Source organism: Garra rufa, chromosome 25 (genome assembly GCF_049309525.1).
Source record: "Garra rufa chromosome 25, GarRuf1.0, whole genome shotgun sequence".
NCBI classification, from domain to species: domain Eukaryota; kingdom Metazoa; phylum Chordata; class Actinopteri; order Cypriniformes; family Cyprinidae; genus Garra; species Garra rufa.
Genome location: NC_133385.1, coordinates 9,984,798 through 10,011,392, shown reverse-complemented (window position 1 = coordinate 10,011,392; position 26,595 = coordinate 9,984,798). Strand labels below are relative to the sequence as shown.

The 26,595-nt window shown below is 37.0% G+C and overlaps 1 protein-coding gene across 1 annotated transcript in view; it reads left to right on the top strand.

Annotated features, from left to right (window-relative positions):
• The window catches only part of cspg4 (chondroitin sulfate proteoglycan 4), a 71,950-nt gene that overhangs the window by 33,250 nt on the left and 12,105 nt on the right, over window positions 1–26,595 (top strand). Inside the window, exons 2-5 of the mRNA XM_073832042.1 lie at window positions 6,118–6,281; window positions 7,506–11,060; window positions 11,672–12,139; window positions 25,260–25,436. Coding sequence (XP_073688143.1) covers window positions 6,118–6,281; window positions 7,506–11,060; window positions 11,672–12,139; window positions 25,260–25,436 — 4,364 coding nt within the window. The remainder of the gene's footprint in view (window positions 1–6,117; window positions 6,282–7,505; window positions 11,061–11,671; window positions 12,140–25,259; window positions 25,437–26,595) is intronic.

Below are 26,595 nucleotides of genomic sequence, written 5' to 3'. Positions count from 1 at the left end.
GAAGTTCTTAGCGATGCATATTACTAATCAAATATTAAGTTTTAATATATTATGGTAAGAACCCAGATAGCACACGTACGTCTGCAAGATGTCTGTTAAAGATCTATTGATCTGGCAAGCATCTGCTGTGTACAAACGTCTGACAGGTGTCTTCCAGATGTCAGTTTTATATAAATTCTAAATCATAAACATCTTAAAGACGTCTATTTCATGACATCTGATAGGAAACGTCCAATAGACGTATTGCAGATGAGCAAACACTCTAAAAAATACGTCTTCCAGATGTAAATGCAGACGTCAAATAGACGTCTCCGTGATGTATGTGTGCTATCAGGGAAATTGACAAAATAACTTCATGATCTTTACTTAATATCCTAACAGTTTTTGTCATAAAAGAAAAATCCATACCATACAAATATACCCGTGCTACTTAAAGGATAACTATTGCCAAAATGCAACCTGGGCTGTTTTTTTTTTTTTTTACTGTAAACAAGACAAACATATCTAAAAGCATAATTACAACAAACAAGCCGTTTTTGAGATTGACCGTGATTTCGTTTTGTGGTCAATGACCGGTGAATCGGAATACTAAGGGCATAAATTTGAGCGCATCAAAATCGATATTTTTACAACACTAAGAAGGCTCGACACACCATGAAACTTTGCTCGAAGTATCTCCTGGGTCTGTACACATGAACTCGAGCATTGAGAACATTGTTTGTGTACACAGAGTTTACTAAAAAGAAAGTTTTTGAACAACTCACTTACACTGTTTGGGTTTCCGCTCGCGGCCATCTGGCCGTCTTAAGACTGGTTTTGTGGTCCATGGTCACATTTATGCATAGTAGTTTTAGAGCAATGGAAGACTAAACATCTCTGATAGCACATGTACATCACAGAGACGTCGGCTTTTACATTCTGGAAGACGTATTTTTTTAGTGTTTGCTCATCTGCAAAATGTCTATAGGACATTTCCTATCAGATGTCAAATAGATGTCTATTAGATGTCTTTAAGATGTTTATGATTTAGAATGTATGTAAAACTGCCATCTTAAAGACATTTTTCAGTTGTTTTACATGGCAGATGTTTTCCAGATCAAGAGATCTTTAACAGATGTCTTGCAGACGTACAAAATAAGTCAACATAATGCGACTTGATGCTTCAACAAAAACATATACCTTTGCTTAATAATCTCATAGCTCAAAATAGGTTTGTCTATAAAGGTTTAAGTTACTGTTCAAAATCAAATCTGTTATGATTCTAACTTACTACATACTCCAAATTATGTACTTTACCATCACCGATAAAGTATGTACTTAGAGGTCAATTTGAAATGCATAAACATATTTTACTTAAATATTCTGACAAATTTCAGAGTGAAACTTGATATTGGGTGATAGTGATAGTTCACCCAAAAATGAAAATTCTGTTATTGATTACTTACGTTAATCTCGTTCCAAACTCGTAAGACCTTTGTTTATCTTCAGAACACAAATCAAGATATTTTTGATGAAATCCGAGAGCTTTCTGACCCTGCATAGATAGCAATGCAATAACCACTTTCAAGGCCCAGAAAGATAGTAAGGACATCGATAAAATAGTCTATGTGACATCAGTGGTTCAAGCGTAATTTTATGAAGCTACGAGGATACTTTTTGCGCGCAAAGAAAGCAAAAATTTAAACTTTATTTCTTCTGTCTAAGTCTTCGACATGTGGCTATTTTAACAATGTCCTTAGTACCTTTCTGGGCCTTGAACGTGTCAGTTGCGTTGCTGTCAATGCAGGGTCAGAAAGCTTTAGGATCTCATTAAAAATATCTTAATTTGTGTTCTGAAGATGAACGAAAGTCTTACAGGTTTGGAACGACATGAGGGTGAGTGATGACAGAATTTTTCATTTTTGTGTGAACTATCCCTTTTAAATGAGCTGGACTTTATAAGAATTGACTGGATTGTCGAAATAGGCATTATGTAGCAGAATGGAGGTGGTTTGAAGGTCGAGCAAATGAAATGAGGCATTCGTCATATGAGAAAAGACATTTTAAAGGTGTATCAGGTTATTGATTTTGATGATTAAAAAGAAAAATGTCCAAGAATTGTGCAATAATAAAGTAAATAGGGTCAAATTTGCTTTCCAAATGACAATGCCAATACATTTTGTAATTCCACTTTGGCACACATAGATTCCATGTTTCTCTCCATACTGCCATCACTCTCGATTTTTCCACTCTTGGTTTTCTTTTCAAACAGTGTTCCTCTCTTTAAAATAACTGGTGTGTAAAGACACATGTGCCATTTCGTAATCAACCAACCAACAGAATAACGATGCTCATTCACAAACAAAAGCCTGCCGCCTGTGTTTTCAGCAAGCAATGAGACGTGACTGGCCTATAAAGACGAGAGCTGAGCTGAGTCCTGGTTAAATGTACAGTGCATGCTGAATCCTGGAATGGTTGGGGGTCTTCAACACATGTGTCCCATTTAGAATCCCCTCAAAGCGTTTTAATGGGTTCCAGATTCATACGTGCTGGCTGGGCTCACTGTGACCCTTGTGTCTTTTCTGATCTGAGCATGCTCAGTGCTCACAGGCGGCGGATTGAACCTCAGAGTCCTTGGGCTCCAGTTGCCCATTCTGCTTCCCGTGTGCGCTGTGAATTTTCCAACAAAAACAGATCTGATGATCGTAAAGCTGAGGGAAATATTCCCAGCTAATTCCATATATGCTCTCTCTGGCCCTTGCAGAAGGTCATCGAGCACTGATATAAACCAAATCGGAGTTACGGGCTTGAGATAAATGTAGCTTCATTAAAATTCATCTCACTTTCCTGGGTCCTTTCTGCTTTATATGCTATCGGAGGGTCTCAGATCTGTGTGGACAGTCTTTTGCAGGCTCAGATCTAAATGTTATAACCTTTTCAGCATTATAGATTATTATATGAGAGATCATATGAGCCTCTGTGTTTTGCTCTGCCTCCTGTTGTGTTTGGCTCTTTCGGCGAGATTTTTGTGTTTGTTTTTTGGTGTGCATCGACTGAATGTATATAGGGGGTATCTGTGAGAACCCTATTTGCTGATATGTGAAGATCTCTGGTGCTCACTCAGAGTGCAAATGAGCATTTCAATTACTCTAAAGATGGTCTTTGTTTATAAAATAGATGTTTTGGCACGTGAAAATACTGCAGTTCACTTTATTTATGGTGATTATTAAGTGCTATATATCTCTAGAAACATTTGATATCCTTTCTGCATGAATGCAGAGGAACAAACAGAAACACAACTAGGCAGGATGCCACTGACTTAAGAGCTATGGCTTAGCGGTTAGCTGATAATAGTAAATTTTGCTGAATGATTTCAGATGCTACTCTATTATGTGTATTTAACAGGATAAAGAAGTAGTTTACTCAAAAATCTGTCATTATTTACTCACACTCATGTCATTCCAAACCAAAGCTTTCTTATGTGGAACAAGAAATTCTGAAGAATGTACTGATGTGTTTCCATGCAATTACAATCAAAGGGTACAAACTTGCAAGTTTCAGAAAAGATGGAAAAGAACCATGGAAATAGTCCAGATGACTGTATTCCAAGTCTTCTGAAGTCATGCTTTAGCTTTGTGTGCTGAACAAATCGAAATCACTGTTTACTGGTAATCTTTTGAATAATTTAGGTAAAAAGAGTGATTCAACTCAAATTGAGTAACTAAAGGATTAGTTCACTTCAAAATTAAACTTTCCTGATTATTTACTCACCCCTATGTCATACAAGATGTTCTTTCTTTCTTCAGTCGAAAAGAAATTAAGGTTATTGAGGAAAACATTCTAGGGGATCAGCAGGTTGAAGGTCCACACTGCAGTTTCAGTACTGCTTCAAAGAGCTCTACACGATAAATAATGGTCTTATCTAGCGAAAGCATTGGTCATTTTCTAAAAAAAGTAAAAATTTCTATACTTAAGCACAAATGCCATTTTAAGACTATTATTGCACTAGCATGACTTCACGCATAATGTAATCAAGTTGGAAAGGTCATGCATGACTTAGGCGGAAGTACTGACCTAGTGAACGTCCAAAGAAAGTCAAATGCCCTTTACAAAAATGGTAAAACAATGATGTCAATGATTTTGAAGTTAAAGGAGAACATGAGAAGTTTTTCACCCTACCCTACACAGATGAACTAACCACAAGTGACCTTTCCAACATGACTATGTAATGCGCGAAGTCGTAGACGCGCATCGCAGAGCATTCGTGGTTAAAAAGTACATACATTTTAATTTTTTTAGTTAATGACCAATCGTTTCACTAGATAAGACCCTTATTCCTCGGCTGGGATCGTGTAGAGTTATTTAAATCTGCGCTAAAACTGCAATTTGGAACTTCAACCCACTGATCCTCATTGGAGTCCACTATATGGAGAAAAATCCTGGTATGTTTTCCTCAAACCCCTACAATCTTTTTCGACTAAAGAAAGAAAAACATGAACATCTTGGATAACATGGGGTTAAATTCTTATACTTGAATACATCTTCCAGACTAGTCTGTTCCTTTAATTCAAATGAATAAACCATTGTGATCTTTTAAATAATTTAGGTAAACAGAGTGATTCACATTCAAAATGAGTAAGTTAAAGGATTAGTTCACTTCAGAATTAAACTTTCCTGATTTTTTACTCAACCCTATGTCGTACAAGATGTTCTTTCTTTCTTCAGACGAAAAGAAATTAAGATTATTGAGGAAAACATTCTAGGGGATCAGCAGGTTGAAGGTCCAAATTGCAGTTTCAGTACAGCTTTAAAGGGCTCTAAATGATCAATAATGGTCTTATCTAGCGAAAGGATTGGTCATTTTCTAAAAAAAAGTTACAATTTCTATACTTTTTAAGCACAAATGCTCGCCTTGCACTAGCATGACTTCACGCATAATGTAATCAAGTTGGAAAGGTCACACATAACGTAGGCAGAAGTACTGACTTAGTGAACATCCAAAGAAAGTCAAATGCCCTTTACAAAAATGATTTTGAAGTTAAAGGAGAACATGAGATGAAGTTTTTCACCCTACCCTACACAGATGAACTAACCACAAGTGACCTTTCCAACATGACTATGTAATGCGTCATAGACGCGCATCGCAGAGCATTCGTGGTTAAAAAGTATATAAATGTAATTTTTTTTAATTAATGACCAATCGATTTACTAGATAAGACCCTTATTCCTCGGCTGGGGTCGTGTAGAGTCATTTAAATCTGCACTAAAACTGCAATTTGGAACTTCAACCCACTGATCCTCATTGGAGTCCACTATATGGAGAAAAATCCTGGAAATATTTTCCTCAAACCCCTACAAACCTTTTCAACTAAAGAAAGAAAAACATGAACATCTTGGATGACATGGGGGTGAGTAAATTCTGATACTTGAATAAATCTTTTTAAGACTAGTCTGTTCCTTTAATTCATATGAATAAACCATTGTGATATTTTTAACCTTAATTCACCATGGTAAATTTGATCAGTATTTGCCAAATATGTGTTTTTGTTGTAACAATAGTATCCTGTTGATGATCTTGGATAAGGCAATTACATGAGTCATAAACTGACTCCTGACCCTCTACCAAGACATTTGACCATGGTTCCTGTGAGAATGTTCCATTTCTGGATCCTTCCCAGAATTCCATGAAGGGGTTTCCCAATGAGTCTAGCCGTTTAATGTTACCGTGGCTGTTGACTTGGCCCTGGAAACCTCGTCAATAGAAAGGGGATCTCCTTGACATAAGGCCCAGGAGTGATGTGTGTATGATTTACTAAAGGAGTGAAAGCAATGAAGGAAAAAAATCTAATTTGCAGTCCAAGGCAGGTGGCTACATTAGCATACAGCCGAACACTACTAGACTAAGCTCTGGGAATCCTGTAGAAAAGCAGTTATATAAACATTCTCATGGGGCTGAAGCTGGAACTCTCCAGAACAGTGTCTTTTCTACACAACAGCTGACAAGACAGCTGGAAAAGTTTTAAATTCAAACTTCCATCTGCTGTGTGCCTTCCCACTTCCACATTCACACGTTAATGGTGCACGTCATCATTAAAATATTTCTAATAAAAAAAAAACTTTCTCCCTCTGTGTTTGCAGTTTCCTATTTCGGGGACAGCTACTGTCGAATAGATGCCGTTCAAGACCTGTCAAGTTTTCAAGTGTCGCTCCAATTTAAAACAAGCAGACGTAGCGGGCTGCTCCTACTGGCGGCGGGACACAAAGATTACCTCTCACTGGAGCTCTTCAATGGCAGATTACAGGTGAAATACAATACATTTTGGGTTCAAATCCACGTTACCTTCTAGTTGCTGTAATTCATTGTCAGTGTGAGCACTCCTCAAGTGTTCAACTGCTATGGATAAATTACTACTTGCACACTAAAGACAGAGATCATCCCATTTGGTAAAATCAGAAAGCACAGGGTTTTTCAGATTCAGAACATCTACTTTGTAATGTAAATTAAAACCCAGACTGGCTAGACAAATATTTATTATTTTCTCATGGCCCTTCAAGACTTTGGGGCCCCAGAATGAGCCACACACTGGGAAAATCTCTTGTGAGTTTTTGAGAAGCAGCCGTTTGGTTTGTGGTGAGAGGGATGACTCACATTCACTTCCAGCTCCACTGTGACTGAATCGTCACAGTTTTTCAGCTCAACACATGGAAAAAGCTTCCGCGGCTTGAATGAGTTACTGGTTTGTTCTGAGATATTTCTTCTTCATCTGCAGCCTCCCTAGAAAATGGCTCCCGCTCCGCATAGATAAACACAGAAGCTCAAACTGCCTGCATTATGCTGCAATATGAAACAGTACCAGGACTATTTCATCGGTGGCAGGTTTTGTCATTAAAAACGCATTTCCACCGACATATTCATTTCGTAAGGATTTTTTTTTTTTAACTTTGGAGGCTGCAGATTTGAAATGAGATCTGTAATATTTTCGGTTTAAGTGGCTACACGGTATTTTAAACACAGCAATGTGTCTATCAGAATTTCACAGTCGAATGCATGTAATGCATTGTGAAAAATCATATTCTTAACCAGTACCTTTGTCTTGTTTTCTAGTAAAAATATCTAAAGATAATTAGATTAGATTCAACTTTATTGTCATTACACATGTACAAGTACAAGGCAACGAAATGCAGTTGCCTTGTACTTGTAACTGAGAAATGTACCTGAGAAGCAAAATTACATTTATTAAGATATTAAGATTAACTAGTTGTGCTTTTGGAGCAAGGAAACCCCAAAACCTTGAACAAACTCCTTATACTAACTTGTATTAACCTTTAGTGTGCATTTTTTTTTTTGCTACAAACAAATGATATCGCTACAAAACACTCTTGGAAACTGCATCAAACACCCTGCTAACCACTCAAAACAGCACCACAAACATTTTTCTTTTAGAAAATGTAAAAATTATGCTTTACTTCTTATTTAATTGTCACTTTTGTGATTTAATCATTTGTTTCTGCGTGCATCTTTACAGGCTAGGATTGACATGGGATCTGGAGAAAAGGTTCTCTCCTCCACTGTGGGTCTCCAGCTCAGCAACCTTCTGGACCATCATGTGTCTCTCATTCTGAAAGACTCCAAACTTACTATGGCTGTGGACAACCTGTACACAACCTTCATCCCTCTGGAGAATGAAGATGAGGACCTGAATATCGACCAGGGGGTGTTTCTTGGAGGCGTGAAGGACCTGGAAGTGGAGTACCTGAGCACAGCTGTTCCCTCTCTGCGGGGGTGCATGAGCAATGTTATGTTTGAGTCTCACGACTTTGATATTCTGGCTTCGGCAGCTACAATCTGCTATGACACCAAGGAGAGCTGCAGCAGTGAGTTTGAGGCAGGGGACGGAGACACCACAAGCTTTATCAGTCCAGAATCGTTTATCTCGTTCCCTACCTGGACCAGACATAGCTCAGGTTCCCGTAGCCTGGAGATGCTGATGAAGACGACTATTGAGGATGCACTGTTGCTCTTCCACCCAGGACAACAGGCAGACTTCATTGCGATCGGAATGGCAGGAGGGTTCCTGAAAGGTGTAATGGATCTGGGAAGTGGAATGTATGTGCTAGACAATGTTGAAGTGAAAGTGGATGACGATCAGTGGCACAGAGTAAAAGTTCAGATCGACCCCAATGAGTTCCAGATAAATGTGGACAGTCAACTGGTTTCACTCCCTCTTAATGGGATAGAAAAGCTGGATCTAGTGGGGAACCTGTACCTGGGAGGCATTCAAAGGAAGATGAAGGAAGTGTTTCAAGGTTATTTGGCTCGTGTGGAGGAGGAGGTCACAACTGAGTCCTTCATTGGATGTTTTGGAGAAATCAAGGTGAATCAGAAGGGTAGAAGCCTGCAGGATGCTCTGATAACTAAGGATATTCATGTAAATTGTGAAGGAGAAGTGATTGATGATTACTCCACTTATGATGAAGATCTAGAGTTAACAACTACAGCTCCAGTAAGAATCACATACATTAATTCCAATACTGAAGAAAGACACTGTGTCCCTACAGAGGAATGGCCACTGATATTCCGCAATATTTCCAGGCTCCTGGACATCACTCCTCTGCTGGTTCCTGAGGAAGGAGAGGCCATCATCGACGTTATAAACCTAAACCCAACATTTAACCTAAAAGCTGCAGGTGTCCGTGAATCTGAGATAATCTTTACTCTGCTAAGCAATCCCTGGTATGGACTGATTGATATGAACTTAAGACAGACAAGGGTAAAGAAGTTTACCCTTCTAGATGTTGTCAACAAGAAAATCAAGTATCTTCATGATGGCAATGAAAAGTATGCAGATCAAATCCAACTAGAGGTGACTGTACATGGATCAAATCTCCCAGACTGCTTGAGTGCTGCACACAAGTATGTGTTACCGGTGGAGATCATCCCCCTCAATGACATCCCTCAGCTCAGTGCAGGTGGCATCTCAATCACAGCTAACGGGCGCACACGTTTAAGCCCAAACCTCATCAAAATCTCAGACTCGGACAACCGTTGTGATGAATTGAAGGTCACAGTCATGTCTGCCCCTACTGCTACTGGATATCTGGAGAATGCTCAACAGCCAGGATCTGGTCTAAGAGAGTTCACCTGTAGACAACTGAAAGAAGGAAATATTTTCTACGTGCACAAGGGGGGAGAAGTGACCGATCTTACCCTGCAGATCTCAGATGGAGATTTCCTTAGCCATTCAAGCACATTTAAGTTGTTTATCACCCAGCCACAGATGACTCTAGTCACAAATACTGGCCTTCTGATCACCCAGGATGAAAGCGCCACTATTGGAATACAAAATCTGGCCATTTCTGCAACTCCAACAACTGGAGACGTTGTATATAATGTCACTCGGCCACTTCAGTTTGGAGAACTGCAGTTGATCTCAGACAATGGGGTACCAAAAAGAGTCTCACTATTTCATCAGTCTGATCTGGAGCAGAACCGACTGAAATACGTTCCCAACCTCACAGCTGATCTCAAGGCCCCAGAAAAAGAATTGATTTACTTCAATGCACAGCTTGGACAGGTCATCCTTCCAGACAACTCATTTATCATTAAGATCATGCCTGCCCTTATAGGAATACCTAAAAGTGTTCCTCTGGAAGTTGAAGATGGCCAACAAAAACTCATTAAACCTGAACAACTACAAGCTTTTGTCAAGGAAAGCAACATTGATTCAGCGTCAGCCCAGTACATGATTACAAAAAGCCCAGTTCAGGGAGTCTTGATGCGGCTTGATACGGAGTTGTCTGATGGCGATACCTTCACCCAACAAGACATTCTGAATGGTTTAATCAGTTACAGCCCTCGTGTCCGCAGAGCGGTTGACTTTGAGGATCAGTTTCAGTTCAAAGTATTCGCAGAGGATCAATACTCTGAAGTATACACCTTTCCAATCAAAATTAAGGCTGATTCTGATGCTCCTGTCCTAATCAACGAGAGACTTGTTGTGTTGGAAGGAAATGAGAACATCATAAATAAAGAATATCTCTGGGTTCAGACCTCCACCTCAACAGACTTTGTGTTCAGGATAGTACAAGATCCCAAACATGGTAATCTTATCAGAGACTCTCCACCAGGTGTGCAGAGGTTCGATGGTGCAATTCACGTCTTTAGCAATGAGGATCTCTCTTTGAACAGGTTGGTCTACAAACATGATGGATCAGATACAAGTCATGACCAGTTTACCTTTCTGGCATTTGACTCAAGAGGTGGCAATGGTTGGCAAGATGAGGGTCGTGAGGTACTGAGGGGAGTGTTTAACATTGCAATACAATCCAGGAATGACTACGCACCTCAAAGGGTAATCCACAAACCTTTTAATGTTGTCAGAAATGGCCAACGTTTATTGACCACTGATGACATTCTGTTCAAAGATGACGACTCAGACTTTAATGACACCCAGCTGGTTTACGTGAGAGTGGGAATTCTTTCAGGAAACATTGTCTCTGCAGTGGACCCAACGCAACCTCTCTACCGCTTTACTCAGGCCGACCTGAGGGACAGGAAGGTTTTGTTTATCCACCATGGGGCAGATCGTGAGCGATTCCAACTTCAAGTATCTGATGGCTTACATAAGACAACAGCTGTACTTCAGGTGCAAGCTGGTGACCCTTATCTACGTATAGCCAACAATACCATGGTGGTCATGGACCATGGTAGCACCAAAACCCTGAATACCAGTCTGCTAAGTGCAGAGACCAACTTGGACATCAGAAGTGCAGCTGAGATCGTTTACGATGTGACTACTCCTCCCAGTGATGGTAGTATTATAGTCAGTGGAATTGAATCTTCCACATTTACACAAGAGGACCTGACTAAGGGTGTGGTCTCCTACGAACACAGTGACCAGAGCCTAAGCTCAAAAGATTCCTTTGCCTTCACTGTGCAAGCTAAGGATTGGTCCACGGAGGGCACTTTCAGGATCAAGATATTCAAGAAAGGTTACATGTCACAGCCACGGGTTGTGTCAAATCTGATGATCCTTGCCTATGAAGGAGAGCATTCTGTTGTTAACTCAAGCCACCTGGAGGTAAAACTAACTTTCTTAAATAGATTTTTTTAAAATATTAATGAATTTTATTCATCCTATTGGCATTTTTTCCAAGTCCTAAGTTGTTATCCAAAGGCAAAAAGCCAGTGAATTAAACACCCCACATATAGCAGAAATATTAATATCAGTTTACAAAGACTTCCAACAGTGCTTAATGATAATTTGTGTTCAACAGCTGTTGTATTACGGTTGTGGAAGGTTCCAGAACCGCAAGAGCACTGCTCTCGAAATCCCTAAATGCTGGTCTCATAAATCTGCTTTGCATTTAGTTGCAAACTGTGTTTTTTTTAGAAGAAATAAATGTTTTGTAGTGTTACAGTAGAGGCACGTCAAAATAAGTTGATGAAATAACATTATTGACATCAACCATAATATTTAAATGTATGCAAATACTAATTCTTTAACAGTTTGGATTTGGAATGACATAACTTTGAGTAAATGAGGTTTTTCATTTTTAGGTGAACCTTTCTTAAATACATCAATGAAAGAGATACTGATACTTGGATGTCTGCAGGGATATGCAGCATTTGAAAGCAGTTTTTCCACTTTCTTAGTGCACTCATTTGAAGATCTTCTTGTCATCCTCTTAGGTGATGCAAAAAGACATCCTGCCCAAAGAGATGGTGTACTCCGTCAAAGACTTCCCACGGCTGGGTCACGTGGTCAAACTCATCAACGACTCGGACAGTACGGCGTCACCCGTGCTGGACTACATTCAGTCTTTCACACAAGAGGACATAAACCAGGGCAGAATCTTTTACGTCTCTGCTTCCCTTCAGGGCCAGGACCACTTCACTGTGGATGTCAGCAATGGCTTCACCACTGTAGAAGATCTAGAGGTGCAGGTGGTCATTGTTCCACGCATCATACCCATCCAGGTGGTCAACCTTACCGTGAGAGAGGGTGGATCTGTGGCACTGACCCAAGAGGTTCTGAATATTACACACCACTTCTACCGTTCCATGAACATCGAATTTATTATGGAGGAAGCACCTCAGCATGGAGAAATTAAGTATCTGGATGAAGAAGATGGACTTGTCAGCTTCACCTGGGATGATGTGAGTGCCAACAAATACACTACAATTTAGTATTATTTATAAACAATTATAGTATGCCATGTTTATTTTGGTCGCACCTGCGCGCCACTTATGTTCACCTATGATTATATTAATATTTTAAATTAACTTTTTATATGTTCAGTTTTAATTTTAATTTTAGTAATTTTATTATGAGCTTTTATTAGTTTTTGTTTTTAAAATATGTAGTTTTATTTCAGGTTTTGTCATTTTACCTAAACATTTATTTTAGTTAGTTCATCATTTCAAATTTTTATTTTACCTCTGAAACATGCTAACCCAACCCTTATATGGGCTTCAAAAGCATGTTAGCTACTTGATCTCATGACAAAAATGTACCGGTGGGAACTTTTTCACAAGATATGAAATGCGTACATATCACTAGTTTTCAACAGAAATAAACACTAGAGGCGATAAAACAGCGAGCACCTGTAATCGTTTTCATACACTGTTATGATTACAGTTAAATTTTTTTCACTTTTCGGATGTAAGCTCAGCCGGCACAGAATTGGACTTCACAAACCCTTATATGGGCATCAGAGGCATAACCATTTATGTAAGGTGGCCTGTGCTAAAAAAATTTTGCCAGCCCTTACATGGGCATCAGAGGCATGACCATGAATATTAGCTGTGGGATAGGCGGTATAACCTCAGAAACATGTTTGCAAACCCATATATGGACATCAGAGGCATGGTCATTGATTTTAGGCATAGAAAGAGGAGTAGCCTGCACTAAAATGTGTTTGCCAGCCCTTATATGGGCATCAGAGGCGTGGCCATGAATATTAGCTGTGGAGATGGGGATGTAACCCTTATATGGACACCAGAAGCATGGCCATTGATTTTAGGCATGAAAAGAGGGGAGTAGTCTGCGCTGAAATATGTCGACCAGCTCTTATATGGGCGTCAGAGGTGTGGCCATGAATATTAGCTGTGGGGATGGGAGGTGTAACTTCAGAAATATGTTCACCAACCCTTATATGGATATCAGAGGCATGGCCATTGATTTTAGGCATGGAAAGATAAGTGGCCTGTGCTAAAATGTGTTCAACACCCCTTATGTGGGCATCAGAGGCGTGGCCCTGAATATAAGCTGTGGGGATAGAAGGTGTAATCTCAGAAGCATGTTTGCCAACCCTAATATGGACATTAGAAGCGTGGACATTGGTTTTAGGGCATGGAAAGAGGAGTGGCCTGAGCTAAATATGTTCGCCAACCCTTATATGGGCATTAGAGGTATGGCCATGAATTAGCTGTGGGGATAAAAAGTTTAACCTCAGAAACATGTTTGCCAACCCGTATATGGACATTAGCGGCATGGCCATTGATTTTAGGTACAGAATGAGGAGTGGCCATCTTGGAAACATGTTCACATATCCTTATATGGACATCATAGGCGTGCCCATTGATTTTAGGCATGAAAAGAGGAGTGGCCGGCGTTAAAATGTGTTCATCAGTCCTTATATGGGCATGAGAGGCGTGGCCATGAATATTAGCTGTGGGGATAGGGGGTGTAACCTCAGAAACATGTACATCAAACCTTATATAGACATCAGAGGCATGGTCATTGAGTTTAGACATGAAAAGAGAAGTGGCCTGTGCTAAAATACATTCACCAGCCCTTATATGGACATCAGGGGTGTGGCCATTGATTTTAGGCATGGAAAGAGGAGTGGCCTGCACTATAATGTTTTTGTCAGGCTTTATATGGGCATCAGAGGCGTGACCATGAATATTAGCTGTGAGTATAGGAGGTGTAACCTCAGGAACATGTCCGCCAACCCTTATATGGACATCAGAGGCGTGGCAATTGGTTTCAGGCCTGCGCTAAAATGTTCGCCAGCCCTTATATGGGCATCAGAGGCATGTCTCAATGATTTTTACCACACAACACCATAACTGGTGTTATGATCTCCATAACACCAGCCCACATGACATATAATATTATATTTGTGCATGTGCAAATGAGATTTAAGATCTGCGGTGGAGAGCATCAATAAATGACTGAAACTGGTCTGTTCGTCATGTAAAGCTATTATTTGACTTCAAAAAACTTGCTTCTGAGTCATCAAAACAGCTTTTATGGTGCTTTTATGGTGCTCTTCTGTCCTTTTTGGAGCTTGACAGCCCGTGGTCACAATATGCTTTCATTGTTTGCTCGAGCATCTTGGAAATGGCTGAGAGTTTCACAGGAGGAAGAAAGTCACGACATGAGGGTGAGCAGATGATGACAGAATTGTCATTTTTTGGGTAAACTGTTCTCGTTTGTAGAGGAAACAGTGGGAACAACTAATGATGCCGTAATTACAGGCTTGTTCGTTTTGTTTGTTTGTACTTTGTGCCTGCAATGAGAGTTAATTCTTCTCACGATAAAAGAGCTGCGATGGAACCAGAGGAGCTGTCATTGGCTTTAATTAAAAGGGCGAACAGCCTCGTGTAATGGTTTCTCAGAGACTACCAGGATCCCTGCGTAGCATTTTGCCATATCATTGAGGAACAGTCAGGCATAAAATAGCATTTTCTGCATCTTAATTACAAGCCATTCAAAGAATAACAGCTATTGAAGCAGACCTTGATCATGGCCGTCTGATGCTCGCTGTGTTTTAGAGGCTCAAAGAAACAATTTCTCTTTCTCCCACTGTCTTTTAAGACTTATCTAAGCTGTCTTTGTTTCCAGTGGGCCCCCCAAAACTACTTTGCGTTATGATATCTAGCAGAGTGACCCAGAGGTTTTCTAGTGGAAAGAATGAGAAGGAAAAGACTGGCGGTAGAATGAGTATGCTGCTGTTTGAGAGCGGTTAGACATTGCTCTTATGACTGCCGTTCCAGCTTGATGGAAATTCTGACTTGCGCTTCCCTGCTGCCGCGGGCCAGAATAATCTAGCCCATATATCCCGCAAATAAAGCATTTACACCGTGCCGCCAGCCATGCAACATCGAGAACAGAGATTAGTTTAACTCGGGAGCAATTCAGTCAGAACTGATGAACTTCCCGGGTTATTTTCAATTTTCTGTGTCACCGAAACAGAATTGCAAAGTGTCAGTTTTTAAACAGTGTCAATTTAATCTGAATTATTCAGAACATTAATGTTAAAAGTAATCTTTAATGTAGTGTGTGAGAGTTTAGTATCTTCACAACAATTTATAGTAGGAAAATCATCACAGAGTTTGTTGAAAGATATGCATCTCTCACAACAGCCTTTTAGGCATCAATAAAACAGCTTGTACACTGCAAAAAGTGTTTTTCTTGCTCAATTTGTTAGTCTTGTTTTTCAATACAACCTCTAAACATTCTTAAATTGAAATTGATTTACTTGAGAAGCAAGATGACATGATATATAAAGTCTTTTTCTGAAAGAAATATAAAAATTGAGTAACTTAATGCTTAAAATAAGAACAATTTCTGCCAATGGACTTGGAAAAATAACTGGCTTTCCCCTTTGAATTAGGTTGATTAGGTCATTCATTCACTTAACTTTCTATCTTTTTTTCAGAAAAAAATCAATATGTTAAATATTTTTGTATATCAGGTAATAATAGGTTAAATAGTTGTACTGGAAAACAAGACAAATAATGAGTAAGTGCACAAAGTTAACACGTTTACCTGCGCAATTTATTATTATATTATATTATATTATATTATATTATATTATATTTTTTACAAAATTGTTTGGAATTATTTATTTGAAGTGTACATGCAGTGTACATACAGTGCAAATATATTATTGTATTATACTGTATTATATTATAATATGTTATATCAGATATTTTTTTTAATTGTTAGGAATTGTTTAGTTATTTTTATTTATTTTATTTTTTTGCATTGTACATAGCAGACATCACGTTTACCGCTGCAAATATATTATTATATTATGTTATGTTATGTTATATTATTTTGTATTAAATGTGATTTTTTACAAAAAAAATTTGAATTAAAATGTATACATTTATAAATTAATTTATTTATATTTATTATTTTTATTTTTTGTAGTGTACATTGCAAAAAATCATGTTTACTTGTGCAAAAATATTATTATATTATATTATATCAGATATTTATTTACATTATTGTATTGATTATATTTGATTAAATTTATATTTTGTCAGCTAATCTTTTAATTTTATTTTAGAATTACAATTTATTTATTATTTGTTATTATTAATTGATTTATTTATTGCAGTGTGCATAATTAATATCATGCTTACCTGCGCAAATGTTATTATAATTTATTATATTGTATTATATTATATTACATTATATTTGGTTTTATTATATTTCATAAATAAATTATATTTAATAATATTTGATCAATTTGACAATTTTGTCAGATCATTTCTTTTTGAAAGTGTTTGAAATATAATATTATATTACATTTATATTATATTACATTTGAAAAATAAATCATATTTGATCATATTTGATAAATCTAATCATTTTGTTAAATCATTTTTTTCTAAACTGTTTGAATTTTGAGAGGTAAATTCCTCCAAAATACAGTTTTTCGATAGACAGTATTTGTAATATTAAATTTCAACAATGGATTTAAGTATAAATGTACGATTGTAATATTTAAACAATTCGAAAGCTGAGATTTAGCTTTTTTCAGTCAAAGACTAAATGAAGTAGGAAACACATGCTTCTGTCGTTGACAATTTGAAGGTTGAAAACATCACTGAATATTCCTTTCAGCGATCAAGGCGCAGCAGGACACAAATGGTGTTAGACTGACAGATATCTTATGCAATGAACACAGCTCGCACACCAGAGAGAGAAGGGAGGATGAGAGAGAAGGAGATCACAGATGGAGGACAGATTGAATTTGAAGTTCACAATCAATGTCTTGTGATGGCTTTAGTCCAGCTGTCAGAATAACTTCATTGTGTGTAGCCGCTCAACACTACATCTTAATACACGACATCTTAACCGCTCTGGCTCTCGCCGTCCTGTGCTCTACGTTTCCTTTCTTCGGTTATGCAATGCTTTCTGCAACAACTAATATGTTCCATATGGAGAGAAACTACTGCGCAGGAAAGAAACCAAGGCGGAATTGTTCCTAAATTAAAGACGTATGCGTCATGCTCATTACTGAGCTGAATGTGGAGTTTCTTTATTCTGTGTTGTGGACTCAGCGGTTGGTTTGTATACTGGCAGTCAGTGCTGCCACACCAGGGGACAGATTGTAATGATAGCTTACGGTGCAGCGTAGTAGCAAACATTCGCAAAGCACCGAGATGAAAACATCTCCAAACAGTTCAGGGCTTCAAAAGGAAAGGGAGAGAACGGATATTAGCATGTCACTACGAAGCAATCTGGAATACATTTCTCCTGTGCTACAGAAATTGACATCTTATGTAGATAGTCGCCAACAGATATCAGTTTCATAACAAATACAGACTAAACAACAAAAGAATCATGTAAAACAGGCTTTTTCCTTTAGGACTTTGATTTGATTGATACTGTAGTAGAACTTGTATTAACAATATTAATATTAAAGGGAAAGTTGACCCAGAAATGAAATGAAAATCATTTTTCCATCCTCATTTTGTTCCAAATCTTGACTTTCTTTCTTTCGTGGAACGAACTTAAGTTTGGTCCCATTGACTTACATTGTATTTTTTGTTTAATGAAAGTCACTACGTTTAGTCTACAGAAATTAAAGATAGATAGATAGATAGATAGATAGATAGATAGATAGATAGATAGATAGATAGATAGATAGATAGATAGATAGATAGATAGATAGATAGATAGATAGATAGATAGATAGATAGATAGACAGATAGATAGAATTATGACAGACAGACAGACAGACAGACAGACAGACAGACAGACAGACAGACAGACAGACAGACAGATAGATAGATAGATAGATAGATAGATAGATAGATAGATAGATAGATAGATAGATAGATAGATAGATCATTTTTCTCAATAAATAAATGACCAAAAAAAACACTGCAAAAAATGCTTTTCTTACTTACATATTTTGTCTTGTTTCCAGCCAAAATATCGAAAAATTATAATTTTTTACTCATCTAGAAAATCCTTCTTAAGAATTTTTAGATATTTTGGATGGAAACAAGAAATGGAAATAAGAAAAGCATTTTTTTGCAGTGTATTTTTCCTTAATTTGTTTGATTGGGTTCTCTTTGTCTACTTTTCAGGACTTATATGAAAATCTCATGACGTTTTGGGTCATAGTTATGCAGAAATATAAAAAATACAAAAGGGTTCATAAACTTTTAAGCAGCACCGTATCCTTATTTATTTCTTTTTAAATTCTGCAGGTTTGGTTATATCATATCTTCTTTGAAGTTCCTCAGCAAAAAAATAGAAAAAAATCATACAGGTTTGAAATAACTTGAGAGTAAATAATGCCTTTCCATTGATGTATGGTTTGTTAGGATAAGACAATAGTTGACCGAGATACAACTATTTGAAAATCTGGAATCTGAGGGTGCAAAAATATCAAAATATTGAGAAAATCGCCTTTAAAGTTGTCTAAATTCAGACTAAGTTCTTAGCACAGCATATTACTAATCAAAAATTAAGTTTTAGTATATTTACGGTATAGGAAATTTACAAAATATCTTCATGGAACATGGATCTTTACTTAACATCCTAATGATTTTTGTCATAAATTTATTTTTGATATTTTTGACCCATACAATGTATTTTTGGCTACTGCTACAAATATATCCATGCTTCTTAAGACTGGTTTTGTGGTCCAGGGTCACATATTAGAATTATTAATGCTTTCAAGGATAGTATGTTGACATCTGTTACCAATGTGACTAGCCTCTACCAAGTGATGGATGAATTTGCTGACAAAATGTAAGCAGAGTTTAAATCAGTTCACGTCGTTTGACATTAACAATAAAAAAATATAAGCGTTAGCATGTATACCTTAAAATGACAGGCTGTGGTGTTCCCCCTCTCTTTTTCCGCTCATTTCCTGTCCTTTTTTCTACCATATTGTTAAAACAATTGCCAAAAGGTCAAGCTTAAAATAATCAAAGATTCTCAGCCATTAGCATGTTAGCTGAAACATTTCACCAGCCTTGGAAAATTGACATCTTCTGCGAACAGTCACTAACAGCATCGATTTCCTGGCAAACACAACGATTTACTGACTAAACAGCAGCGGAAAAGAAATGAAGCTCGGGTTTTCTCTACAAAAGCTTCTGTTCTCTCAGAGCTTGCGACGTAACGGTTAGCACACATGCTGTGACACTTTACTTTAAGCCATATACTGCAAAAATGCCTTCTTTGTGAGTTAATTAGCCTTTTTTGTTGTTGTTTTCAAGTTGAAATATGTAGAAAAACCTTAAAACAAGATACAGTTTACCTGAAAAACACTGCATAAGTGAGGACTTGTTTTGTTTTGTATAAGTGTATTTTTTCTTGAAGCACTGGAAAAAATCTTCACACACACACACACACACACATATATATATATATATATATATATATATATATATATATACACACACACAGTTGAATTCAAAAGTTTACATACACCTTGCAGAATCTGCAAAATGTTAATTATTTTATCAAAATAAGAGGATCATACAAAATGCATGATTTTTTTTATTTAATACTGACCTGAATAAGATATTTCACATAAAAGACATTTCCATATAGTCCACAAGAGAAATTAATAGCTGAATTTATAAAAAATTCTGTGGTTTTTCAGCATTTCTGTGTATTTGAACCCTTTCCAACAATGACTGTATGATTTTGAGATCCATCTTTCCACACTGAGGACAACTGAGGGACTCATATGCAACTATTACAGAAGGTTCAAATGCTCACTGATGCTCCAGAAGAAAACACAATGCATTAAGAGCCGGGGATCAGTGTTGTTTTCGTCAACGATGACGATGACGAAATCATTTCGTTGACGCCACTTTTTTTCATGACGATAACGAGACGATGACGAGATAAAAATGGCTCTTTGATGACTAAAACATGACGAGACGTGTGTGAGTTTTCGCTGACGAGACGAGAATAGACGAAAATGTTAGTGGGTGGTCCGTCAGACGTTTAAAATGCATGACATTTCTGCTTATTGTGCATGCCAATTAAAACCGAAAAAGTATCTGCCGCTATGGCAAGCCGTTTTAGCATTAAATACTCTTTGCCATACTAGTATGGCAAGCCTTTTTAGCATTCTATCCTTGTTTGGTTATGCCAACCACCTGGCGTGCAGCGCACAACGTGCTCAACACGTCACATTGTTGTCACTCAGACAGACGATTAACCATGATGGCGGCAGTTTGCACACAGGGTGGTCGCAAACGGCGAGAGGACCTATGGGTGTATTTCAAGTATATGTCTATTATGTCTAAAACCATTCCTTCATTATTGTAATTATTGGTGAAAATAGTCGATCCGGAAGCTCACAATGTGTTGAACTATAGATCTGCTATTTTCACAACTTATAATTGACACTACCCAACAGCAAAATACTTACTGACCTACATTAATTTGTTAAAAGACTACTTTTTCCCATTTTTTTGACTAAAACTAGACTAAAACCTTTATGACTTTTCGTCGACTAAAATTGGACTAAAACTATCACATATAGAAGTGACTAAAATTTGACTAAAACTAATAAGCATTTTAGTCCAAAAGACTAAAACTAAGACTAAATCTAAGATGGTTGTCAAAAACAACACTGCCGGGGATGAAAACTTTTGAACAGAACGAAGATTTTTGAAGATGAGACATTGTTCTTATTTTGCCTAAATATCATTTTTTCCCATTTAGTACTGCCCTTCAGAAGCTATAAAAGATGCATGTTTCTCAGAAGACAAAATACTTAAACGTACTCTGATCTTCAAATTCCAAAAGTTTTCACCCCCCGGCTCTTAAAGGGATGGTTCGGAGTAGATTTGACTTCATTGCTATGCACTCCGAAGCCCATGTAAATACCCCATCCAAAGTTTTTTTTACCTTAGTCAAACATTGAGGGAGATATCAGAGTTTCTCGAATGGCTCGCTACTGCCGTACATGGTACATGTGATGCATCTCGTAAATTGCACCACTAAACGTGCACATAATCTTACCAAACTTCTACAGTAGTGTAAATAGGGTATGTAAACTCACAAAACGCTGCATCAGAAAATTTGTAAGTCCACCATGAGTGTTTTAAAAACAACTTTTACCCGATCCCTACTAGTCTCAAAAATCCTAAATGGCGACACGTCGACGTCACTTCCCTGGTTTGGGAAAAGCACGTAAAAGTCCTCCTACAAGTTGCTCATTACGTGCACGTTTAGTGGTGCAATTTACGAGATACATCAGATGTTCCATTTACGGCTGTAGCAAGCCATTCGAAAAACTCTGATATCTCCATAAATGTTCGACTAAGGTAAAAAAAACTTCGGATGGGGTATTTACATGGGCTTTGGAGTGCATAGCAATGAAGTCAAATCTACTCCGAACCATCCCTTTAATGCATTGTGTTTCCTTCTGGAGCATCGGTAAGCGTTTGAACCTTTTGTAATAGTTGCATATGAGTCCCTCAGTTGTCCTCAGTGTGAAAAGATGGATCTCAAATACACAAAAATGCTAAAAAAACAAAAACAAAGAATTTGTGGGACCTGTTTTCTGAAAAACAGCAGGCAGTTTAACTGTTCAGGACAAACACAGGATTCATGAACAACTATCACAAAAAAAAAAGCTGTGGATCATTCATGTAACAACACAGTATTAAGAATCAAGTGTATGTAAACTTTTGAACATGGTCATTTTAATAAATTCAACTATCATTTTCTCTTGTGGGCTACATGTAATTGTCTTTTACGTGAAATATCTTATTCAGGTCAGTACTAAATTATAAATGACAAACTAAATGACAAAACATGCATTTTGTATGCAGATATTTTTGGTAAAATGATTAACATTTTGCAGATTCTGCAAGGTGTATATGTAGACAGATAAATAGACATATAATCTATAAAGATAACGGTAGACAGATAGGAATTAGATACTAATGTCAACATTTTAACTGGAAAACAAGACAAAAAATACCTATTAGGAATTACAGTTTTGCAGTTTATTCCTCGTATGGTTAATAGGATTTGAATCCAGCTTGTCATATTCTCCCCATGGTTGCCTTTCCTCTGTCTCCTTTAAATGTCTCTTATAACTAAAAATGTTAAGAAGGCTGAAAATAAACTAAGAATCTTACATAAAAACACTACACCTCTATTCCAAATGACATCTTCCGTAAACAGCCGCCACAAGTTATCGATTTCCTGACAAAACATGAGAATATGCAGACTTAAACAATGTCAGAAAGAGGTGAAGCACAGCTTTTCTCTGCTAAAAATGCTGTTAGCATAAGATGCGGCTTAGCGGTTAGTGCACAGCTGTGACACTTTGAGCTGTGGTGCTCGTATTAATGAAAATATGCCCAAAAAAGATTAAATGCCAATTAGATTTTTATGGGTCTTGTGGTCATTGTCAAGATTTGCACTGTGTAGTTTGTACTACGTGCAATGACCTGATCATCTGGAGGTTGTTAAAATCTGTGCACCATATGACAGACGGCAGACGTCTGACCTCCTGCGCCGGACTCACTAACATACTTCAGTTTCACATGAGGCGCTCGCAGTTGTGGGGCTTCCTAGAGTATTGCATTATGTTTGTTTGACTAAATCCGCACTTTGTTTAAAAAGTGCATCTGACCACCCACGTCAAATCCAGTTTTAGTGTGACGGATGTACATTTAATTATGTGACGAAATGGACTGAGCGATGGCTTGTTTGAAAGAACAGCTGTACTATTCACAATCATGTTAATCTTATCTCCAACTGTTTTTTATTTCTGTGGCTTAGAGCACATGCTCAGACATACGTATAAGTCTGTTTTAGTTATTTCTCAACTATCCTTTGTGCTGTGTTAATCTTTTACCTAAATGGCTTGTAAATTTCTCATTATGCTGTATTGTCAACAAATATTAGATTATATCTTTTTGTCAGCTTGTTTTCTTTTAATTAGAACAGGTTTTGTTTTTCGTTTTGGAAATGATTGATCATAGGCCTCACTGATCTGAACTGTTTTTGAGTTTTTTTCACCTCAGTTTTTGAGTGATAAAAGCATTGTTTGTGAATAATTGTGGTAATATTTGCTCAAAAACAGATCAATCAGTTCTAAAAAGAAACACAAAACCTGTGATAACTGAAAGAAAACAAGCTTATAAAAAGATTTAATCACTTTCAAGCCACCCTAGGTATTTATGACTTTCTTCTTTTAGACGAATACAATCGGAGTTATATTAAAAAATGCCCTGGCTCTTCCAAGCTTTATAATGGCAGTGAATGGCTGTTGAGACTTAGAAGTTCAATAAAGTGCATCCATCCATCATAAAAAGTACTCCACACAGCTCCAGAGGGTAAATAAAGGCTTTCTGAAGTGAATCTATGTATTTGTATAAGATAAAAATTTCTAATATTTTTTTTTTTTTTTTGACCAGAAGGAGAGGAAAAAATTCCAAAAAAGGACAAAAATTCTTTGTAGGTTGTTAAGTTTTAGGTCAATGCAATAACATTAAAGGTATAGTTCACCCAAAAATAAAAATTACCCCATGATTTACTCACTCTCAAGGCACCCCAGGTGTATACGACTTACATCTTTCAGAAGAATACAATCAGAGTTACATTACAAAAAAAATCCTGACTCTTCCAAGCTTTATAATGGCAGTGAATGGGTGTTGATATTTTGAAGCACAAAAAAAGTGCATCCATCCATCATAAAAGGTACTCCACACAGCTCTAGGGGGTTAATAAAGGCCTTTTGAAGTGAATCAATGCATTTGTCTATGAAAAATATTTATAATTACTTTTTTTGACCAAACGGAAAAGGAAAAAGCCCCAAAAAGGCCAAAAATCCTTTGTAAGTTGTTAGGTTTTAGGTCAATGCAATAACATTAAAGGTATAGTTCGCCCAAAAATGAAAATTACCCCATGATTTACTCACTCTCAAGCCACCCCAGGTGTATATGACTTACATCTTTCAGACGAATACAATCAGTTACATTAAATATAACATTATTGGGGTCGCTTCAACCCGCAGACATGAAAAACAACAGTGGGGGTTACTTTAACAGTGTTAAAATTCATGGACTTGGCAACACTGATGCATTTGTGTAAGAAAAATATTCATAATGAATTTTTTGGACCAGAAAAAGAATAAAAAATCCCAAAAAAGGACAAAAATCCCTTGTAAGTTGTTAGGTTTTAGTCCAATGTGATAACATCAGGAAGGGTAATAAAGGCCTACTGAAGAAAATCGATGCATTTCAGGGTTGCCAGGTTATCACAACAAAAGCTGTCCAATTGGTACTCAAAACTAGTTTTTTGGCTGGATTCCCCTGGAAAAATTCACATTTCAGGGGCTAAATATCACGTTACTGGGGCTGGTTCAACCCGCGGACATGAAAAACAACCCACGGCAATAGTGTCAAAGTATCCCAATTCCATAGGAAAATTACAGACTTGGCAACACCATACCATGCTCATTTGTGTAAGAAAGTTGTTAGGTTTTAGTCCAATGTGATAACATTAAAGGGATAGTTCACCCAAAAATGAAAATTACCCCATGATTTACTTACTCCTAAGTTATTCTAGGTGTATATGACTTTCTTCTTTCAGACTAATACAATCTGAGTTACATTTAAAAAAAATCCTGGCTCTTCCATGCTTTATAATGGCAGTGAATGGGTGTTGAGATTTTGAAGTCCAATAAAAAAATCTCAACACCCATTCACTGCCATTATAAAGCTTGGAAGAGCCAGGACATCTTTTACTATAACTCCAATTGGCTGGGGTGAGTAAATCATGAGGCAATTCTCATTTTTGGGTGAACTATCCTTTTAACTAGGAAAAGAACATCCTGAAAACAGGAACTGGTTACCATGAGAGCTTTTGTTTATTGACTTTACCGTTTTGGAGGGAAACTACATCTACAGAATTTTAAAATCATGTTTTTATTGTCTCTTCACAGCAAAAATAACTTAATGGTTAGAAAAAGGATTTGGTATGCAGTCACAGACTGGATTTTTGATAGTTGTGTATGTCATGTTTCCTCAGGTACAACAGGGACAGGTGTACTACTTCCATGACAGCAGTGAAACCACAGAGGACAGTTTCACTGTCATGGCGACCGCTTTTCAAATCACCCGCCGGAGTGCGTCCCTGACCATCGGTATCACCATCGTTCCTGTGAACGACGAACCGCCCCGCCTCAAACGCAATACCGGAATGGAGGTACACCTAGACCTTTTCCCCTGTTTTAAACATTAATGAAGCTTCTAGAACAGAGACGTAGTCGGAAAATTCAAAGCGACTCTCTCCGCTGGAACACAGAGTGTCATTCAGTGCTTGCTCGATGTTGTCTGTGGTTTCTGGTCGCCGTGGAAACTCATATTTTTGGAAAACCATGACGGTGGCAAGAATTTGGCTTCTGGGCTGGAGGGAAAACCAGCCAATCGGAGAGGCTGCTCGACTCCCGCAAAATGTGAAATAATGATATGTGTGTTTTTCCACATGCGGATAGTTCCCTTCTGGTGCGCGCGTGCTTTCTCTCTGTCTGCCTCTGTATCAGACATGCTTTAATCCAGGGTACCTCAATTTTCGACGGTTACTGATGATAATAACAGAGAAAGTCCAAATTCAGATCTGCTCTTTCCAAAATTGCAAACACAAGTTTTACCAGCACAGTGTCTAACACACACACACACACACACACTTATAATCGGGATGATCTCACAAAAAAATGCCAGGTTTATATTTCCCCAAAAAATCCTAAAGGAAAAAAATATAATAGATGTAAATATATAATAAATATAATATTTTTAAAAAATTATAAATTAAAATTAATAAATAAAAATATATTTTAATTTGAATTCTAAATAAATTAATAATATATATATCGGAGAGGCTGCTCGACTCCCACAAAATGTGAAATAATGATGTGTTTTTTTTTCTGTATATATATGCAGAAAAAAATTTAAACCAATTTTTTTACCAATTTAAACCTCATTTTTAAATTAAAAAATAATATTTGTATATAATGTTTTTTTAATAATTACAAAATTATAGTTATATTTTTATTTATAAAATTGTAATTGTATTATTGTGATTATGACCGTAATGTGACAAAAATGTCTTTATTGAAATTAAAATTTGGTAAATTAAATTTAGTACAACAAATACTACTATGGTATCTACTAATTGTACTTAAATAATAATCATTATTTTCACATTATGGTATAATATTTATAAAATTATTATAATAATAAATATGTATAATATATAATATTTAACTCTAAAATCATGTTTAAATGTATTATATATATATAATATATATATATATATATATATATATATATATAAAATTATAATTTTAGTATTGTGATGTGAATTC